The 21,856-nt window shown below is 43.1% G+C and overlaps 1 protein-coding gene across 9 annotated transcripts in view; it reads left to right on the forward strand.

Moving 5' to 3' along the window:
- GLIS3 (GLIS family zinc finger 3) overlaps positions 1-21,856 on the forward strand; it is a 619,421-nt gene that overhangs the window by 301,410 nt on the left and 296,155 nt on the right. For 7 of the 9 annotated variants that reach the window (XM_087858807.1, XM_087858808.1, XM_045772457.2 and 4 more), the window contains one exon: positions 21,416-21,623. In XM_087858807.1, coding sequence (XP_087714933.1) covers positions 21,416-21,623 — 208 coding nt within the window. The other 2 variants (XM_045772459.2, XM_045772461.2) reach the window with 2 other exon arrangements.

Raw genomic sequence — 21,856 nt, forward strand, 5'->3', positions numbered from 1 at the left:
GTAAGAGTTTGGCCCAAGGAGGACTGAGGGCCAACCCCAAATGCCCCCAGTCCTGTCACCTTCCAGAGGTTTTCCTTTTCTTGGGGACTTCAGCTGGGGCTCTCTCTGGCTGGGGAGGCTATGAGCAGGTCTAACTAGGAACAGATGATTCTCGTGTTTCATTACCAGGCAGGGTTGTGTGCCATGGGGACTCCATCCAAACTCATTGACATAATTAAGAGCCCTTTCATTATTTCGGACTCCTGTAGGCAGAATTTTTCCTCAGAACAAAGACAAAGACAGTAAGGCCACAATGCAAAGGAACTCCCTCAGTGCATGATTGCTAATTGGACAATTGTTCTGCAATTAGTATTATGCCAGAACATAATCATTGCCTTATAGCCTCGCTCATTGCTTGTAAACTTTCTTGGAGATGGGAATCTTTTTAAAAATTATGCTGTCAAGTTTGATATGTTGATATTAGATTTTTTTCCCTGTTCTTTAACTAGATGCTTGCTGTCCCAGAGCAGCAGGCATATCGGTTCCACGGCACATTTACATGGGGCAGATAAAGAAGCAGGCGCTCGTCCCGCTAAAACCTGTGGTTCAGCCGTGGTTCTGCTAAAACCCAAGGTTTAAGAGATTTAAGCAAACTCAAACTGAACCTCTTTTTTAAACTATTGAAGGTAAACAATCTCATTTCTCTTCGCTCCTGAAAATTCATAGATTTTGTCTGATCTGGGAGAGTGGTGTCTTTTGTATCCTCTAGGCTTAGAGACAAAGGGAAGGAGAAATCGGTCTGGGGACGTTTTCAGACTCAATTTATGGACAGAAATGGGACTTCTCTTTAGGCACAGTTGTAAGGTAGGGGGTCTCTGTGTCCCTCTTCACTCCTGATCCCCTCTTCTGTGCTTACTCCTTTTCTCCTCCGACTGTTCATCTCTTCATGAACACTCCTGTCCCAAATTCAATGCTCATTGTGTAGGAGGAGCCCCACCATCTGCCATCTTCATTCTATTTTGAAGGCGAAAGACATTTTTAACTGCCTCAGAGGTATTTGCACCATTAAGCATCATTTATAACTGACAGTCCCATGAAAGTAGTAGGATACAGTAGAAAAGGAGGTTAGTTGGGCGCCTAACTACTGGGATTTTTGTCCTGATTCTGCTGTTAACTAGCTGTGTGTCCTGGGGAAAGTCACTGTACCTCTCTGGACTTGAATTTTACCACCTGTATAATAAGGAGGTTGGAAATGTGATTTCTGTTATTCCTTCTTGGCATGTACATCTATGAATTCAAAGCGTGGGGGGAGCAAGGATGCATCTTTTCTCATGAAGGAAGTCCTTGAAATGATTTCATTATTTATTCTGGTTTAAAGTTAGTCTTTTAGATTATGAGAGATGAAAGGTTTTCTTTGTGATCTGCATGTAGGAAAGAAAATTAACACTTGCTGAGCATCTGGGTTTTGTCCAGCTAGGGGCTAGATAATTTATTACATGATCTCACCAAGCTAGGCTTGACAAGGAGGTTTAGTCTAGGTGGTTTGGTCAGGTTCACACAGTTGCATAGCCACAGACCAAACTTGGCTTCCTGGCCTTGTGACTTGACTCTGGCCTATCCCCTCATCTCCATATCACTGACTGCACCCACCCATACCTCCACATCTCTCTCCTTTTTATTGCAGAGTGAAAGCTGAGAGCGGCCACATGCCTGGGGGCAGGTGATAGCTGATTAGACTCTGCTTTTATGTCAGGGCAGTTTTGAAAGATAAAATCTTGTGTTACTGAGGCAGAATTTTAAATATTTTATTTATTTATTTGACATAGAGAGCCAGAACAAGAGAGAGAGAGCGCGTGTGTGTGCATGAGTAGGGGGGAGGGGCAGAGGGAGAGGGAGAAGCAGACTCTCTGCTGAGCGATGCGGGGCTCGATGCCAGACCCTGGGATCATGACGTGAGCCGAAGGCAGATGCTTAACCGACTGAGCCACCCAGGCGCCCTGCTGAGGCAGCGTTTTTAGAAAAGACCCCCTTTAAAGTTATTTGTATTGTTCTAAGGATAGGTTGATTTCTAGCAGAAAGGGTCCCTGTAGCATGTTGGACTGTGTGGGAGGTTGCCCCTTCAGGGCACCTCATATTTATTTCTTGTTGCCCCTGACACATTGTGTAATTGTCTTTGTGCTTGTCTCTCTCTCTGTGTGTATGTCTGCCTATTCTTATAACCCTGTATATTTCGATGAATTGTGTGCACTCAACACTGTTAAATGAAGAGAAGATTAGTAATCCCCTTCTGTAGTAAAATGTATACAGATGGGTATTTTCATTTCGTGTTCCTAAAGATCACCATCGTGATCACCAGCATGTCCTCCTCAATGTCCCAGCAGCTTTGTGGTCTTACCTTATTTTACCAGACATCAGTGTGTGCTGTAATTCTCTTGATCTATGTTTTAGCTGCTCTTACCATACCGTTTAACCACTGGATGAATGAGTGAACAAACGAAGTTCATGTTATCCACCAAAAATTCCTGAAAGTGAGAAGGGTCATATAATAGACATTTAACCACTACTGTGGAAGTTAGAAGAGTGTTCCCTGTTTATGCGTGCACACATGACACCGTTTATGGGTCCTACACAAAACCAGTTAAGGTATCATTCCTGACTATTGCTTACATGTGGAAACCAGGATGTTAGATGCTGTGGGTGCATGAGCGTTCAAGTGTTGGGAGAAGACTCAGTGTCCGATTGTCCTGTCTCCTCCCCATTTAGTAGTATTTGTCCAGTTGTGTGGAGGGTGATGGCTAAGAATGGATGAGCTTAGACATCCTTACGTAATTTTGGAGTGGGACTAACTGGGTTTGACTCCTCACTTTTCTCAAGTTACTGTGTTTTTTGAACCTCAGATTGCATTCTCTGAGAAATGGGATGGTAATAATCAGGATTGTGTTGTGAAGTGAGTGGGTCCATCCGAGCATAGAGCCAGACATCCTCCCCGGTACAAAGTAAGCCTTCCATTAATGTTAGCTCTCATGTCTTTTTCATGTACAGATGTATTATTATTATTGTTAATAGTAGTAATAGTAGCAGGTGCAAGCAAGAGTGTAAGTTCTTGGTGAGGAAATATCACCGTGTCGATATCTAGGTAACCTAGCAGGTGCGAGCAAGAGTGTAAGTTCTTGGTGAGGAAATATCACCGTGTCGATATCTAGGTAACCTCTGCACCTCTATCCTCGTACTTCTGAGGGGCTAAGGAGAGAGGCAAGGAGAGAGAAGTGTGCTAACACTCCTGTTTCCATAAAGGGCCTCACAGAAAAGGTGATAAGGCCAACAGTTTGCCGCATCCATAGGGTAGAACTGTGTGTGCCGTGGGGTGTCGTCTGGGGGGGGGGAGTGAGAGAGGAGAACAGGTTAGGAATGGCAGAAAGAGAGCAGAAAAGGGGCATCCCCTCTGCCACTGCATGTCTAGGCCTGCCAGCAACCGCCCTATTTTAAATAATAAGATGCTATTCTCCTTGGAGCCCTTCCCCGCGCACGTGCAGAATAGAGGCCCCGCACTCAGATGCTCTAAGTGTGTGCCATGGGCATTACCTGTCCACTGAGTGAGCGCCTGCCCTGTGCAGGACATTGATGTGCTGGGAGTGAGGGGTGGGGCATTACAGGTCAGGCACATTCTCTATCCTCGTAGACCTGCCAGTACATAAGGTGGAAGGGGCCAGTAACACAAAAGATGCAAACATAACTGACCTGAGGTTTTACAGGGGGGATAAAGCACCCTAACCTGGGGATAGGAGGCAAGAATCTGGAAGGTTTGTTTCAAAGAGGGGGTGGCATTGGAGCTGATCTTTAATGATGGAGAGTGTGGGGCGTGGGGTAGGAGCAGGGGGGCAGGGATTCTGGGCTGCCTGGACTGGAGCGTGTGTGAAGGACCTGGGGCCTCCTTGAGTGTCGCAAGCAAAATGATAGAGTCAGATCTCATCCAGGATCTGTGATAAGTAGTAAGAGTTTTCCTGGACCTCTTTTCACTATAATAAGAAAGAGGGGGGAGGAATTGAGAGCTAAAGCACTCACTGTTCAGGTTAAATGTTAACTCCTTTGTGTAGTTAACGACTAACTTACTTTTTTCTTTTGCAAAAGGTAAAAAGAGAGAGAGAAAACACAATGCAGCAGTAACTACTTAACTTAAAAAGAAAAATTCCCGTTTGCTTTTGTGGTTGCTTATTTTCGAGGTAATACATATGTAGCAATTACAAAGATGTATGCAAACTTGAACAGCAGACTGCAGACTCACCTTCGTGAGTTCCCTGTGTGGCTTTTGCAGAGTTCTCAGAGACTTAGCTATTTTCGAACACATTCCTAGTTTAGCCATTAGAAAATTATGGGTTTTATTTGTATAAACTCAGCGGCTAAAATAGCACTTCCAGAAAGGTGGGTGAGCTCATCGCCGCCGTCTGAACCAGGCAAGTTAATGACCTGCCCAGTATTGTTTGTGCGGCCAGTACTGGCTGACTTCACCAGCATTTCCACTTGAAGGGAGACATTGTTCCCTTGGCTGCATTTGTCAGATGCTTTTCTCTTCGGCACACCAGCCTTTGCTAAACGTCCTAGCTGTCCCTGAATGTGCCTGCCAGGACATTGTGAAGCCAAAGAGCCAGGTAGCCCTGGAAATCTAGGCAAATTACTCTGCACAGCCGTCTGAGGCCCCCAGCCAAGAAAAAGGTGGAAACACCTTTCTCCCCACACCTTGACACAAGCAGACACTATGGTACAGAAGCTCCCCAGGTGGAGGGCTTCTTACTCCCAGCCCTTCTAAGTGTCAGTGGCCACACAGCCCGGGAACACGCATAACTTAAGCGTGAGGTGATTTCCTGAGGATTTGGATCATTTTTCGGGAGGAACAATGGTAACGTACCGAATGGAGGTTGGAGGTACGTGGAGGAAGGGGATCAGGGATTATGGAACTCGTATGTGCTGTAAGAAATTACAAGACAGCATGATGTTGAACTTCAGGAACTCAGGGGACTACCTGCGTCGTGTTCAGTTTGGTGAAGGAATGAATGGCCAGAAGAGAGGAATTTCAGTGGACTTATGAATGTGAACATCGGGTGCTAGGGCAGGTGGCTAGAAAGCTTACGAGACAGAGAGTGGAGCACCTTTGGTGTAAGAGATGCCTCGGACTCTGAGGATGCTATTCCGCAGACAATCAGCATGTAGAAAGGAAAACAATGTCGTTCTTAAAAGTCAAACTGGCTGCTCTTCAGAGCAGCTGCCAAATAAAATCCTGGCGCGTTGGCTCTGGCCTCTTTTTAAATGAGCAGTTTCTGCATTATCCTCCCCTTCCACTGTGTTTATCTAGAGGACTGTTTAATTTTTATTACGAGGCTAATCCCTGGATTAAAGACATAAGACATTCCATCTGTAAGTAGGAGCGTAGGTGTTTGGGATGAATTTCTGTACTGGAGCAAAATCTAATTCACTGTTGAGGGGATTGTAACCACAGATGCTAATTTAGAAATCTGTTTGCCAGATTCAGGTGACTTTGATAAGACTTTTATTCTTTCCAATCTTATGCATTTGTGCACACATTCTTGGGAAGATTGCTGCGGGGTAGTGTTGCATGTCAGGAGGAGGGAAGTTTAGTTATTAACCCCACATAGAGGGTAAAGGGGGGCAACAGGCAGGCTGTGGAATGAGGAAAAGGCCGGGTTGAAACATTTCCAAGAGGTATTTTTGTTGTTTATACTTGTTAATTATTAATATTAATTATTGATGAAAAGCGGTTTTGAGTTACATGCCACACATTGTTTAGAAATAAATTATCACATTTCTTATCTGGAACTATCGTAGATATTAAACTATTTCGAATAATCAATATATATTAATTTAGCAAGATTTTCCCTCTTCCTTCAGTGTTACAGACAAGAAGCCATGAATTTCTGGCTCAACAAGAATTTGTTTTGTGAAAGGGTACTTTTCCCTCAGCTCTGGGTGGATTTTAACACTAAATGAGTATGTTAAGAACTTTATTTGACCAAATCAGGTCAATAATTAAAAAGTGTCTTTGGAACAAAGTACACATTTCACGTAAAACACATAGGTAATGCACAAGGCTTTGTAAGTTAACATTGACAAGTTAGTTGTGAATATTGTGCTTTGTCTCAAATATCGGTGCCTTTTTAGAGATGTATTCTATGATCATCTTAGTTTCTTGGAAATGAACTTCTAAGGAGTTTCTGTGTTTTGCAGTTTATCATATAGCTTCAAATAAAGTACATTCTGTTTAGATTTCAGTGGGTGGGTATGTACGTACAGGTTTGATGATAACTGTGGGAGTCAGACCTGGTTGATGTTCATATTGTGTGTGTGAGGTGTGGGGGCAGGGGAGGAGAGGAGAGGAGAGGGCCGAGGGGGTGGGTGGTTGAGATGGAAGGTCCCTCTGACAGACTGGGAACTCATGTGACATGGAGACATTGCTCTCAGAGGTCGAACAAGTCAATGTTTATGCTTCGTAGGCATTGTGGGCTTTTTGAGTGTTAGTACATTCATTTTCACCTGAGTCTTAAGGACTGTCCGTTGGGTTTCCCGTGGGCTTTACTCCTTCTGATCAGTAGGCTCTACTGTGTATCACAGCAGTCGTGTGCGAAGGTACCAGTCTTTGACAACCCAAGGAGTTGTTTGCTTTTGAATATAGGACACACAGTCACACGGTGTCTGGGGTTTGTTTGGTGTTTGCCTGGGTGTCGTCTGGGGGTGACCCAGATGGGTATATATTCCCAGTAGGGAGATGTTGTAGTAGTGGCTCAAAGACCTGACCAAAATTAGTAGGCTGATCCTGGATCAGTTCCTTCTCTTTCTCGCCTGGAAAGTCTTGCCCACGGACCTCATCCAGAGCTCAGTGTTTGATCTCTGTGAGCAATTGATTCACCACTTTTGAGAGCCCCAAGCTATGATCTCAGATTCTCTGCGGGATCTGGGAAGGTCTCCTTTACCTGTGTGAAGTTTATGGCCAGTTAAACCTTGCTTTCGATGGGCTCACTTCATTTGGGGAAGAAAAATTCTGCATTTGTGAAAAATGAAGGATGCTTGCCTTTTTCAAGGAAGCAGACTGCTCTTGGTTTCTCCAGAGAGGATTACTGGTGAAGACAGTTATGAAGAGAACAAGTAACTCTTCTGAATGCACAACATGTTCTTGCTTAAATATTTCCCAGAACAATTCTAAAGAAATATAATACAGGTAAGTTTTGTTATGTTCTCATTGTGAGTTATGTTTACGAGAAACAAAAATAGGATTAGAATCATAGAGGAGGAAAAGCTTTTTTGTACCAGTGGTTTATGTTTTATATCACATGAATTCTAACCATTTATAAAATTATCTGGTTTCTTGCCCCTACTCATGGCTGATTTTTTTTCCTCTCTTTTTCCATCTAGAGACCTTTGAATTATTTTTATTCATAAGTGAAAAATGTATTACAGCTTTATTTCCTTTTATTAATAGTTCCTTCTTGCCCTTAACCACATCTCTGACTTTTTGGCGTGTAAAGTCCAATGAGCTCATGCTTAATCATGTATAAACAACCATCTAATTATATGGTTTTGAATTTTCATTTGACCGACTAAACAAAAATGACACAGAAAAGAGAAACCTGACAGCCTCCTTGTCTTTGGATACCTGGCCTTTCTCTCCCTCACTCTCTCTTCACGCATTTAGTAAAATGCATGTTAAAACGTATCAAAAAATCACTTCGCATTTGCCAAGACTCTGAGGCAAAATTGTTCTTTTCAAGGCTACGTGTCAAAAAACAAATCAGTCGAGCTGAATTATATGTCTTCCTTACAAATTTCTTTCGGACTCTATTCTTTCCTCCTCTGGACGGAGGTGTTACTTCAATTCCTTGTGCTGCTGGTGTCGGGTGACAGAGCAGCCGGTATTCACGGAGCAGGATTTCTCAATCTTCATCCCTCCGCAGGCTCACCTGAGGTACAATAACAACCATGCCAGCTGCCATATGTTCCCACCCTCCCCCAAACCGTTCTGACACATTTTTGAAAGAAGGTAGTGGGAAAATCTTTCCAAACAAAGGTGCTCACTGTGTTTAAACAGTGAAGGAAAAAGTTGTCCATTCCCTTGGTCCTAGAATTCTGAACAAGGAGCAAAATCTCTTTTGAACCTTGAGATGGTTTCACCACAGATAAGCTTGGTATGCTTGACAGGAGAAGACCAAAGAAAAGATATACCTCCCTTTTATTACTGTTTTTTTCTGGATATTTCACAAGATGAGTACCTAAGAGAGTAGGTTTGGCTTAACTAGTGTTTAACAGCTATGAGAGAGAAGAAAGGGAAGGGGATACCCATGAAATTCAACAAAAGTGATTTATTTTCTCACTAATTCTTCAGCCTTAAAACATAATTTGATTTCTCAAAGTCCATGACTCTGAAACATGCATATCTCTAAGCACTAAGTGATTTTATATACTAGATGGGGTAGGTGTATTTGGATGCAAATTATATGGACTATATTTTGAGAATTTAGAGTTTAGAGTGATCTTGCTAAGATTAGTGTCTAAACAGTCATCCTCACTATAAATATTTTAATTTTATTTATTTATTTTATGAGAGAGAGCAAGAGAGCACATACACGCATGCTCAATTGGGGGGGTGCAAAGGGAGAGGGAGAGAGAATCTCAAGCAGGTTCCATGCTGAGTACAAAGCCTGATACAGGGCTCGATCTGACCCTGAGCTCATGACCTGAGCCTCAACCAAGAGTCAGACGCTTCACCAACTGAGCCACCTAGGCTCCCCCTCCCTGAAAATATTTTAGAGATACCTTCGTAGTTTACTTCACTAGTGCATGTACACGTAATATTTTTTTAAAATTATTTCCTTTAAATCAAAACGAATGAGACTCCAGGGGCGCCTGGGTGGCACAGCGGTTAGAGCGTCTGCCTTCGGCTCAGGGCGTGATCCTGGAGTTCCGGGATCGAGCCCCACATCAGGCTCCTCTGCTATGAGCCTGCTTCTTCCTCTCCCACTCCCCCTGCTTGTGTTCCCTCTCTCACTGGCTGTCTCTGTCTCTGTCAAATAAATAAATAAAAAATCTTTAAAAAAAAAAATGAGACTCCAGGACCCTGTCTTGCTGATGAGCAGGAAATCTAATCTCAGTCATTTTTGCCTGGGGTGCCTAATGCCTTGCCAGGGTGAGACAAGATCCCAGGATCTTTGTACAGAGCAGAACATTTCAAGAGCTCTCCTGACTCATGGTCCACGGGTTCTTGCTGAGGTGCTCACTGGCCAAGTCCAGAAGTTACTGCTGTATGCATCGCTTGGGCACAGGGAGCTCCTGGAGCTGGGAGCCCAGACCTAGAGTCTGGCCTTTGTACCTATGTCATACAGCCATGATCCCCGCCCCCCCCCCCCGCCCCCCAGCACACACACTGCTTTCCTTGACTTCGGGCACTCTCCCCTTCTCCTGGCTTTCTCCTCAGGGGCCATGCTCTGGATAATCTCAGTAGATTTAGGGTTCTACACAGGACTGGGAAAGAGGATGCAGTCAAACAGTATCTACTTTTAGCTCTCTTATAATAACCCCTCTGGGACAAAGGAGCACAAATCACAAATCCTAGCTCAACAAATTTTCTTGCCATATACCTGGGCTGCTAATGGGCTTTGGAGCATTGAGTCCAGAATCTACAGCCTAGAGGCAAAAAGTATCTGGCTGATGAGGCACCTGAGCAGCCCGGGGGGACTTCTGGGTGTAGGAAGCTGGGTACTGTCTGGTTCTTAGAAGATGGGTGACTGAATTTTTAATGTAAGAAGGTGTAATCTCCATAATCATCTGCCTTTTCTCTGGGTCTGATGCTTCTGGGCATCCCATCTGGACTTGCAAGCCTATGTAGCATATGTAACAGAAAATATTTATGGTAAAGTATGTGTCTCTTTGGTCAGTTCTGAGGAATTACTGTTTGAGGGAAAACAAAGGTTAGTCTAGTAGCTTTTAGTGATGACTGTATAAGCCTTGGCTTTGAGAACTAAGAAGTTATCTCTAATATGAAGGAGTGAATGGGATTTGCCTCTGAACTGGCTCTTAGATGCTGAAAAAAAAAAATAAGTTCCATTGGTTTATATTGAGTAGTTTAGACTACACTCCCTTCATATTGTGTGTGTGTGTGTGTGTGTGTGTGTGTGTGTGTGTGTTTGTAGGGAGTGTGGAGAGAGGAAGACAAAGTAATAATATTCCCAGCCATTCAGTAATTCAGAGACAAGCACCTATCAGCAATGTCGTCATCATGGGTCCATATAGTGTGGGGTCTCACCAGTGGGCAGCTTTGCCATTTCTCATCCCATCTTTGCTTTTTGTTGACTTGGGGGGAGAAACAGCTCAGGGAAGACATGAGCTTGATTTTTGGAGAAGGGTTTGGAGCTTAGTACTGGCCCTGGAATTGGAATTTGGAATTCTGACAGGCCCTTCAACAACCTTCTTTTTTGTTTCCTTTATAAGGTCATTTGGGGTTACTCTGCATTTGCGTCTGCCTCACCTGTCCCAGGGCCTCGGCCCTGCACCCTGAGATCATAGCAACATTTTCCTAGCTTCGTTTCCTGCCTTTAGTCTTTGCTCTGTCTCCATATGTGCTGGAAGTAGTTGGACTCTCCCCCTCCTGGTCCCTCACTACACCCATGCCTAAACACCTACTATAGCTTTTTTGGTGGGGGTAAGGGCGCTTGCCTTGGAGATCTATATAATCTGGTAATCATTGGATAAGAATGGGAATACCTACAGCTCACAGAGTACTTCCTGTATGCTGGGCACTATTCTAAGTGTTTTACACACATTGACTTGTTAGTTCTCCAGACGGCCTTAGAAAGGTAGGTTCAAGTACCATCTCCATTTTCCAGATTAGGGCACAGAGGCACAGAGAGTTTAAGGAACTTGCCCAAGGTCACACAGGGGTGAGTGAAGCCATTTTGGCCCTAGCATTTCCATTTTTGCTACTTGCCCATGCTGTCTCCACGCCACTTACCCTGCTTCACTCTGGCCACCCCACTCTTTGGGCTGCTCTCTCTCCTCCAGCATCAAGAGGCTGAGATCAAGTCTTATTAGTCCACGTGCTCCCTCCAGGTTACACAGATCTTGTTCTTGTTTGGACGCTTTATGTGCTCAGCATCATGGCAACTGAGTTTAAGATTGGGTCCCTCATTGTTCCATGTGTTGGTTAAAACTCTCTCCAGCTGGTCAGAAGCTCTTTGAGGGCGAACCCAACGGCCTAAGGCTCCATTCCTCCAGCACAGCACCAAGCCCACGGGTAGTGCTCAGTAAATGCGACGTGATCAAGGGGCACAGAGGCAGTTTCCTCCCATTAAAGTGTGCGTCCTCCCTCCTTGGCTCCCAGCCTTCCTTATTGTTTATGGAAGTCCTGTCTTTATAGAGTCAGTGTAAGAATTACATCTTGAACTCCTTCATTTTCACAGGTCACTCCCCTGGTTTAAACCTGTTAAATTAGACCGTAAGCAAGCATCGTCTCGCTCATCTGCGTGCCTGCACTCCCCAGAGTGTACTCTCTCACTGGGAGCCGGGACGCCGTAAATAGATACCTGGTCGGTGAGCAGTCTGCCCCTGAATGGTGCCTGTGCTGTTGCTTCCACCTTTCCGAGTCATGATTTGCTTATTTAACAAATATATCCTATTCTCTTCCCATGGGACTGTTCAAAAATTTGTCCAGGGAAAAGCAGAAAATGTGCTTACATTTCCTCTTTGGTTTTCTAGGCTAATTGTTGGTGAACTTTATTTAACACTCTTGCTAAACTAAGAGTCTCTATGGAGCAAAGCAGCTTTCAGTTAACTTGGCAAATCATTACAAGGGAGAACAGAAGGGTCAGCATAAGCACTCTGTACTAATTAGTTGATAATTGATGTACAATAGCTGACTGATGGGACTTTAGCATATAAACTTCAGGAATGTTGTTTAATATATCTTTACATCTTTATGAGGTGGTTCGGAGCCGTGTATTAATAGCATCTTATCAGGAGTGCCCAGTGGTGGGGAGATAGATTGAGGCTTCATGTCCAGGAATCCAGGGCACTGAGTGGTACAGAAAGGAATATGATATTTTTTAATCTCTTGGGGTATAAATATGATTCCATTAAATGCAGGGATCAAATGAAATGAGTAATGCTAGTGATTCCATACTTGGGGGCCAACATTCCTGAATGCTGACTAAGGTTAGCAGAGTGTTGGTGTGAAAGTTATATTCTTTGTGGGGTAAACTTGGTAGATGCCAGCTGCACTCCGAAGGGAAGAGTGGTAGGAGAAATGCACGACTTGTGGGAATCTCCATTAATCTGGATTCAGCTTTGGCCTATTCATTGGCTAGGAAGAACCAACTGACTTTAGAATGGGGCCATGAAAGTAGTCTTTATGGGATCCCCCCTCCTTTTTAAAATTTGATCTCCTGAATCCTTATCTACCAATTCTGAAACCTCCAGCCTTACTCTAACTCGCTCCCATAACCGTCACCTTCTTCATTCTGTCATTTACCAGCATGTGGCCGGCTTCTGGTTTGTGAGCTCCTTCCTCCAGCTTTTGTCCCTGGGTCCTCCAGATTACTCTTGGGCAAGTGTGGCTTCTGGCAGGCCACACCACTAGCCACAGCCCAGGGTCCAGGTGCGTGTCGTCAGGCCGGTCGCAACAGCGTCATCAGGCTTTGTTGGTTTGAGGTGGAGCCTATGAATTTGCAGTTTTGAAAAGCTTCCCTGGTAACATTGGTACGCAACTAGGTATGGAGCTGTTGGTAAATACAAACCGTCCAGTTGGTACACCGGATTCTCCAGGGTGACTTAGAGCAGCCCTTTAAGTCCATCTTCTTTCTCCTGGTCAGACAGAGCCTCCTCCTGCAGGCAGCCCTGACTTCTCTTCCTTCTGCCCCATCACACGCCATCCCTTCTGTTTCCATGACTACACTCAAGCATCTCCTTCTCTTTCATGTGCTTGTTCTTCCTTCATGTTCTAGCTTATTGTTTTCCAAAGAGTGTTTCTTAGAATATTAGCCTTGGGTGAGCTCATAAGGAAAGAAAAAAAAAATCTGTTGTGTATTATTTGCTCCTCTGGGCGTTACATGCATTTGCACTTTTAAAGGCTCTGAAAGAAAGGCTCTGTAATATAAGGACATGTTTACCTTCGTTGTGTTAGGGTTTCCAAAAGCTGTTTGACTATGAATCTCTTCATGACCTTGCCTTATGTTTCCATTGAATACCCTTGGACTTCCTGAAGAACTTTGGGAAGTGCCTTTGTGGTTAAAATTATTCTTCTTCGCTGAATTGTCTGGTACATGGATTTTTCTCCCTTCTCTGAATGCCTGTTTCTACGATTCAGCTCTGTGCTTAATCCCATACAGTCCCGTCTCATTATCTGATTGTCTCTAGGTGAGCATGCCTTGTCTCTACACACTGTAAGCTCCGTGGAGGCAGGAGGCTATATCCAGTATTCCTTTTTTTTTTTTTTTTAAAGATTTTGTTTATTTATTTGACAGAGAGAGAGACAGCCAGAGAGAGAGGGAGCACAGTCAGGGGGAGTAGGAGAGGAAGAAGCAGGCTCCCAGCGGATGAGCCTGATGTGGGGCTCCATCCCAGGACTCTCAGATCACGCCCTGAGCCAAAGGCAGACGCTTAACGACTGAGCCACCCAGGTGCCCCTATATCCAGTATTCCTCACCTCCCATAGGTTTTGTGCAGTTTTGAACATTTGTAGCATTTGCTAAGTTGAAATGCTTTACCCCTGAATAGAAAAGCCAGTCATGTCATTCTGATTCTCACCATTTGGTGTTCTTAGCCATTTACCCATGCCTTGATGTATTTCAGAGTAACACTCTACACACTCACATAGAGTCATTAAGTTGTCACTACTGTGTTTCAGCAGTGAAACGTTACCCATTTGACAAAACACTACATAGCAAGCTGAGTGTGTTTAGTATGCAAGAATTTCTTATTTCTAGTTTTAGGGAGGCATATGAATGAAAGCTGGAGCGAATCTAAGAATAAGGTGGAATGGCAATGAGGAAGGAGGGAGGCCTGAAGCCTGGGGCCCATCCAGAGAAGGACAAGTCTACTGTGTGTTGAGGAGAAGGTCTTGGAAAGGGAGGTGTCAGCCTGTAGTCCCTGATAACTCCAGAGAAAAGAGATGCTATAAACAATATCAGAAAGTACCAGAGATAAGTTCTTTAAAATAAAATATAATTAATGCTTACTATGTATTTATTAAGTGCCAAGCCACTAAACATATGACCTATGTTAGATCTTTTAACCCTCAAAACATCTCAGTGAGGTGTGCACTAGTATTAATCCCATTGTAGAGATCAGGACAGTGAGGGACAGAGAGGTTGAGTAATTTGTCTAAGGTCACACAATCAATCCATGGTGGAGCTGGGGTGCTCCCCCATGCTCATAAGTGTTGTGGTTATTTGCATTTGTTTTTTTTCCCCCCCGTTTTTCTACTTTTCCATCTGCATTCAGTGCCCTGATGTGCAGTGACTTACTGACTACCTCAGCATGAGTCTCAAAACCTTTCCTTGAAATGCATGATCCTGGATTGGAAAACAATTGCTCTCCAGGCTGTTCTTGGGATAATTGGTGACATTTGAATATTTGAATAGAAATGGTATATTACATGCCATTATGTCCTTGCTAAATGTTTTGAATTTGACGATTATGCTATGGTTTTATGTATTTAGGAGTGAGGGACAAAAATCTGTGATTTATCCTTAAATGGTTCAACAAATTAATAGTAATAACAGTAAGCTTATATAGAAAGCTGGACGGATAAAGAGGTACATACAGTTTATTAATAGACCAAACAGTTTATTGTACTATTCTTGCAACTTTTCTATAGTTTTGAAAGGCTTTAAAGTGAAAAGCTGGGAAGGAAACCATGATTCTTAGAGGTGATAGACATGTTATACTGGTAGTATATGATGTATTGGTAGTATATGGTGTGTATGTTATGTTGGTATATATGGTGTGTATATTATGTTAGTAGTATATGGTGTGTATGTTATGTTGATAGTATATGGTGTGTATGTGTATGTTATGTTGGTAGTATATGGTGTTTATGTGTATGTTATGTTGGTAGTATATGGTGTGTATGTTATGTTGGTAGTATATGGTGTGTATGTTATGTTGGTAGTATATGGTGTGTATGTGTATGTTATGTTGGTAGTATATGGTGTGTATATTATGTTAGTAGTATATGGTGTGTATGTTATGTTGGTAGTATATGGTGTGTATGTTATGTTGGTAGTATATGGTGTGTATGTGTATGTTATGTTGGTAGTATATGGTGTGTATGTGTATGTTACGCTGGTAGTGTGTGGTGGTGTATGTTACGCTGGAAGTGTGTGGTGGTGTATGTTACGCTGGAAGTGTGTGGTCGTGTATGTTACGCTGGTAGTGTGTGGTGGTGTATGTTACGCTGGTAGTGTGTGGTGGTGTATGTTACGCTGGAAGTGTGTGGTGGTGTATGTTACGCTGGAAGTGTGTGGTGGTGTATGTTACGCTGGTAGTGTGTGGTGGTGTATGTTACGCTGGAAGTGTGTGGTGGTGTATGTTACGCTGGAAGTGTGTGGTGGTGTATGTTACGTTGGTAGTGTGTGGTGGTGTATGTTACGCTGGAAGTGTGTGGTGGTGTATGTTATGCCACTAGTGTGTGGTGGTGTATGTTATGTTGGAAGTGTGTGGTGGTGTATGTTATGCCGCTAGTGTGTGGTGGTGTATGTTATGCCGCTAGTGTGTGGTGGTGTATGTTATGCCGCTAGTGTGTGGTGGTGTATGTTATGCCGCTAGTGTGTGGTGGTGTATGTTATGCTGGAAGTGTGTGGTGGTGTATGTTATGCTGGAAGTGTGTGGTGGTGTATGTTATGTTGGTAGTGTGTGGTGGTGTATGTTATGTTGGAAGTGTGTGGTGGTGTATGTTATGCCGCTAGTGTGTGGTGGTGTATGTTATGCCGCTAGTGTGTGGTGGTGTATGTTATGCCGCTAGTGTGTGGTGGTGTATGTTATGTTGGTAGTGTGTGGTGGTGTATGTTATGTTGGAAGTGTGTGGTGGTGTATGTTATGCTGGTAGTGTGTGGTGGTGTATGTTATGCTGGTAGTGTGTGGTGGTGTATGTTATGTTGGAAGTGTGTGGTGGTGTATGTTATGTTGGAAGTGTGTGGTGGTGTATGTTATGTTGGTAGTGTGTGGTGGTGTATGTTATGTTGGTAGTGTGTGGTGGTGTATGTTATGTTGGTAGTGTGTGGTGGTGTATGTTATGTTGGAAGTGTGTGGTGGTGTATGTTATGTTGGTAGTGTGTGGTGGTGTATGTTATGTTGGTAGTGTGTGGTGGTGTATGTTATGTTGGAAGTGTGTGGTGGTGTATGTTATGTTGGTAGTGTGTGGTGGTGTATGTTATGTTGGAAGTGTGTGGTGGTGTATGTTATGTTGTAGTGTGTGGTGTGTATGTTATGTTGGTAGTATATGGTGGTAAGGGGTATATTAATATATACTTACCTTTCTAATCCTTTTTAACAACCCTATGAGTTAGGTACTACTACTACTGTCCCCATTTTAGGGAACAGGACATTGAGGCACAGGGACTTTAAAGACCTTGCCCAATGTCACACAGCCAGTGAGTTGGGGAGGCAGGACTCAAATCCTAATGTGTATTATTATTTCTGTCTCTGTAACACCCTGCATTTGTGTTAGGTTGAACCATATAGAAATTGCTTTTATTCGATCATGTTTGACCTGCAAAGAAAGTTATCTCCTATGATCCAGCCTAGAAGCAGGATCACCTCTTCTCTGTAATGAATAGTTGGTTTGGTGTCCATCTTTGTAGCCTGAATGAGGGCTCCATGGGGGCAGAGACTCTGTCTATCAGTCTCCAGGGACTCCCTGGCTTGTGGTTGGCCTTTGATAAGTGTCAGTTGAATGAGCAGTAACAACCAAAGAAACTTTGATTAGTTCTCCCTAGCCCCCTCCCGTATATATGCCATTTCTGTCCCCCCTCCATATTTGTGTCATTTTTAGAGAAACCAGTGGGTAAACAAAAATCCTTCTGAGGTATGTAGCCTCAGCAGGGGTAATTGTGACACAATTAACTGTTTGACATCAAGCGAACCCTTTTAGCTAATGAAGACGTTAATTAAAAACATGCCCCTGCTAGGATGACCTCTCAGCTCAGAAACTCAGAAATGCGATACATGTGCACTCCCCACCAGCACGCAGTGATCTTGGCTAGAATGTATGTAGTACTCAGAAGGCCATCTATTTGGATCCTTATTTGAGCAGTAAACACAGTTTTAAAAAACATCGTGCAGTCTCTAAAAATAAGCGGTATTTCAAAACGAAAACCAGCACACAAGGAGTTGGCACATCTGGTAGACAGAAAAGCTGTATGGTTTGTTTTCAGGGAATGACAAGCCAAGGAACATTCAAACTTGGCCAGCTGAAAACTTTTCTTCTATCTGTGGTGACACCTGGTTTTAAAAAAGTTGGCTCGAGCCTTAAAGCTGAGAGAATATTGGAAGTGGGTAGGGAATTAAATAGCATCATTTACTATCTTGTTTTGTGCAAAGAATTGCAAGGAACTGTTTTCTTCTTCAAGAAAGAGAGTGGAACAAAAAAGCAGTGAGGGCATGAACAGTAATAGTAAGAGTCATGACAATAACGTCTAACATCCATTGAATACCTAATATGTACTGGAAGGTGTTCAGAGTCCTTTGTGTGTGTAAGCAATCCGAGATGCAGGACAATCTTAAGAGGCAGTGTTATTTTTATTCCCGTTTTACAGGTGAGAAGGCATATGGATAAGGTAATTGCCTGTCACATGGCCAGTGTGTGTGGGGGGGCAGCCCCAAGGCAGGCTGTCTCCAGGGCCCAGACCCCAAGACCCCAGAGCACAGCGTGGTTCCACGCAGTCTGGTGGTGCTCATTACGTTTGGCACTATGAAAACAACATTAGGGTTGGATGGTTGCACGGAGCACCGTCAGGTCTTGGTCAAGCTATTATTTGCCTCCACTTGTGAGACAGACGATGCCATTTTCCAGAACATTCTCACAGCTGTGCCACAAACATTACTTGTTTCCCATAAATTTACTGTTCACCCTCATCTTCAAGAGTGCCATTTATGATACCTTTCAGAAGCTGTCATTCCTCTGTGGTTAGATGAGGTTCGCGGTGGCCAGTGAATTTGGGAGTAGGAGGTGGTGTAGCCAAAGCGATGGGGATACTGGGAAGGGGAGGCTCAACGTCTCTGGATTACACAGTGGGAAGATCATCGGAATGTGTGACTCCAGGCTAGCAGGTTACAAAGGCAGCCTTGACCAGTGTAAAATTCTTGCCTAGGAAGACGGGTTTATAATCGTGATCCCCACGGGCTTCATCTTCAGTTCGGACCTAGTTCTCAGCGCTGTGGAGTGTCAAGGGAGTGACTGAGTTGCAGTTTGTTTTTGAAAACTGGCACTGTTTTAAAAAAGCAAACCAGGAGGGTTTCAGTGGAAATAATGTGTGAGTATTTAATATTCATGTACAACTGTCTTTTATTTTCATTCATTCATTAAAATTTTTGTTCATTGAGGTATAATTGACATGTAACATCCTATTAGTTTCAGGTGTGCAACATAGTGCTTCACTATTTATACCCACTGTGAGGTAATCACCACAGTAATCCACTTACCATCCGTCTCCACACATAGTTACACACATTGTTTTCCTTTTCTTTCTTGTGATGAGGACTTTTCAGATTTACTCCCTGAGCAACTTTCAGTATGCAATATGGTATTATTAACTATAGTCACCGTGCTGTACATTACATGCCCAGGACTTATTTATTTTATAACTGGGAACCCTAGGTTCCCTTCCCTGCCCCTCTTCCTGGAACCACTAATCTGTTCTCTCTATCCACATTCATTCGTTCTTAACTTCACTGACACACTTTGTTGTGTACTTGTTCAGGCCCTGGGCTAGGTGCCGAGGAAGCAGAGCTGCCTCAGACAAGGTCTTTGTCTTCCAAAAGCAATAAAGTACAAAGGAGGAGGACGTGACAGGTGTGTCAACGTGACAGTTCCCTAAAGGTGCTGAGGCAGATGTGTTATGAGAGATGGTGGGGGAACAAAAAGAAGGCTTGGCCACATCTGCCCAGCTGGCAGTGGGGGAGGGACAGTTGGAGAGGAGGTGACCTTTGCGTCGAGAGTGTGAAGATGGAGAGGTGCTCAGTAGGTAGATAAGTTAGGGTAAGGGTGTTCCAGGCAGAGAGGAGAGCATGAACAAGACAAAGGTTAAATGAAAAGTTTCAGCAATCATATTTGTATTTATTGATTCTGAGGTGTGTGTATTTCCACATCAGAACATCTATGAAATCTTGATACCACGCGCTAGGTCCACTGCAGTGCATGTTCTTACCGGCACATCAGATAACACTGCGCCTGACAATATATGGCACCTGAGCTTTGATGAAAGAAAGTATCAATATGCTTTGTCATGAAGTGGTGTTTCTTGGTCGTGCTGTTGCAGCTGTTAATATGTATTTGTTTTAAAGGTAGATATTAGTACCTTTTTACTGAGAAGGAAAGAGGCATTAAATGACAGATGAATAGATGATATTGAATTTAACAGAATACCTGACATCTGATGTTGCTTTTCATAGCAGTGGCTAGTAGTGGGGAGGTAATTCACGTGTCTCACATATCGGACCAGGCTCCGAATCACCACGTGGCCTCTTCCTGAGGTAAAAAAGGGAGTTTGAAAAGCAAATGACATGTAGCTTATTGGAATTTATAAAGATACTAAGTTTATGATCATTGCGTAAAAATGTACGCACTACTTTTGGTGTCAAGATGGAGACCTGAAGGTACAGTGTTCTATGAGTTATGGAAACAGAGAGGCTATCTATGATTAGTCTTACAAGGCTCCAGCAGATGCATCAGATAGAAGTGGCGGGGGGAGGGGGCGAGGGGAAGGTTCTGGTTTATGTGTCTGATAAAAAAATCGGAGAGAAATTTCTGTTGGAGCTCATGATCTTGGCAAGTATCCAAGGAAGAAACTAAGCATCCAGTACCTAGACTTAAACACACAGCACCATGAAAATACCCCATAGTGGAATCCATTTCTGCGCTGTCATTAAATGCCTGTGTGGCCTTGGGCAAGTGAATTACCACTGGGATTTCCCAGAGGGCTGGACTAAAAAGCAGGTTCCTGCCAACTAAAAACACTGCAACTCTCTCAGCATTTTTGAGATGTGGTTTCATTGATGAGAGCATGGTGATTGCTCTAAGGTCTTGTTTATCCTTCAGTTCTGTGGGCTCTTGGAAGAGAATGTTACAAAAGATGACAAAGTCATTTTTTGGTTATTGATTTAATTTCTGGAAAAACAAAATAGGAAATTATGTCCCCTAGGGCTAAGGAAAGTTACTGTGATGATTTTCCACTTACTTTGATCCCAAATATATCAATGAGAAATATGGGGAATTTGGTGAGAAAATTTGAGTCTAATTTGTTAAAATCTGACATCATATTTATTTTTGTTTGAAATGGGAACACAGTGTACAGTCATTGAGACTTGACCAGGTAGTTTGAAAAAAAAAATGTTTGAAAAAGTACATCCATGTGAAAAGAATGTCTAGAATGATTCAACCAGTATTATTATTATTATTTTTTATAAATGAGTCATGGCTGTGTTTGACTTTCTCTTCTCTGCTTTTCACTTCTCTGTAATGACACAGATTTTTGTGGGTTTCTTTTTTTTTCTTCCTCCTTTGGGTATGTACCACATTTTACTACATTTGAAGATTGTTACTAATGAAATGATAAATCTATGTTGAATTTGGTTACCTTGCTGCTTTTAGAATGAGTGTTTTGTTTATGGCTCTTTCATCCTGATTTTTTTTTTTAATTGGGTCTATGTCCAATGACAGTGTACTGGAATGAAGAGGAGAAATCAAGATTGGAGAGACACAGCCAGACTATATCCCTTTAAAGAGACTTTTTGGAAGGCCAGAATTGGAGGAAGTAAACCAGTTAAATAAGTGTTGTTTGGCCGTGTCAATTTTCCTTGCTGGGCAATTCAAGATATTAGCTATTCTAGAAGAAACTTCTAGTTATAAGTAATCCCATCTACTTACCACCTTGACCCTTTAGGTAGGAAGATGATAAAATACGATTCTTAATAACTGGGTATTTCTACATGGAAGGAGCAAAATGTAAGCACATTTTGTATGAATGGTGATTATCAAAGGATTTTTATTGTAGCAGTGGCTTTGGAAATACAGAAAGCTTTTGGTATCACTAATATTAAAAATGAACAAAAAGGTGATCCAAGGACTGTCTTTAAAGAGGAGTCCTGATAGAAGTGGGCACATGTGTGTATTTACTGATTTCTGATGTAAGGGACATGAAAGCTAACCTGATTCATTTGTTTTTAGGGGCTCTTGGCTTTGGGCCTCAGTGCAAGTCCATTGGAAAAGGCAGCTGCAACAATCTAGTGGTCACCAGCAGTCCCATGATGGTTCAGCGACTGGGACCCAATTCACCTCCAGCAAGCCAGGTCTCTACAGCATGCAACCAGATCAGTCCTAGCTTACAGAGGGCAATGAATGCTGCCAACCTGAATATACCTCCTTCAGATACCAGGTCTCATGTTACTTTTTTTTTTCTCCCTTCTTATGGTATAATCACACCCCACATGTGTTTTCCCTTCCCTTCCTGAACACATGCACACACAACACACACACACACACACACACACACACACACACACACACGTACACACACACATATACTCACTCCAGCAACTCTTTCAATTTGAGCTTTGTAGGGGAATGTGTGTAAAAACGAAGTATGTGTCGTAATATCATCTTAATTGG

The sequence above is a fragment of the Ursus americanus genome, chromosome 34 (assembly GCF_024610735.1).
Source record: "Ursus americanus isolate L20-20 chromosome 34, mUrsAme1.1.p, whole genome shotgun sequence".
In the NCBI taxonomy this organism is placed as follows: Eukaryota; Metazoa; Chordata; class Mammalia; order Carnivora; family Ursidae; genus Ursus; species Ursus americanus.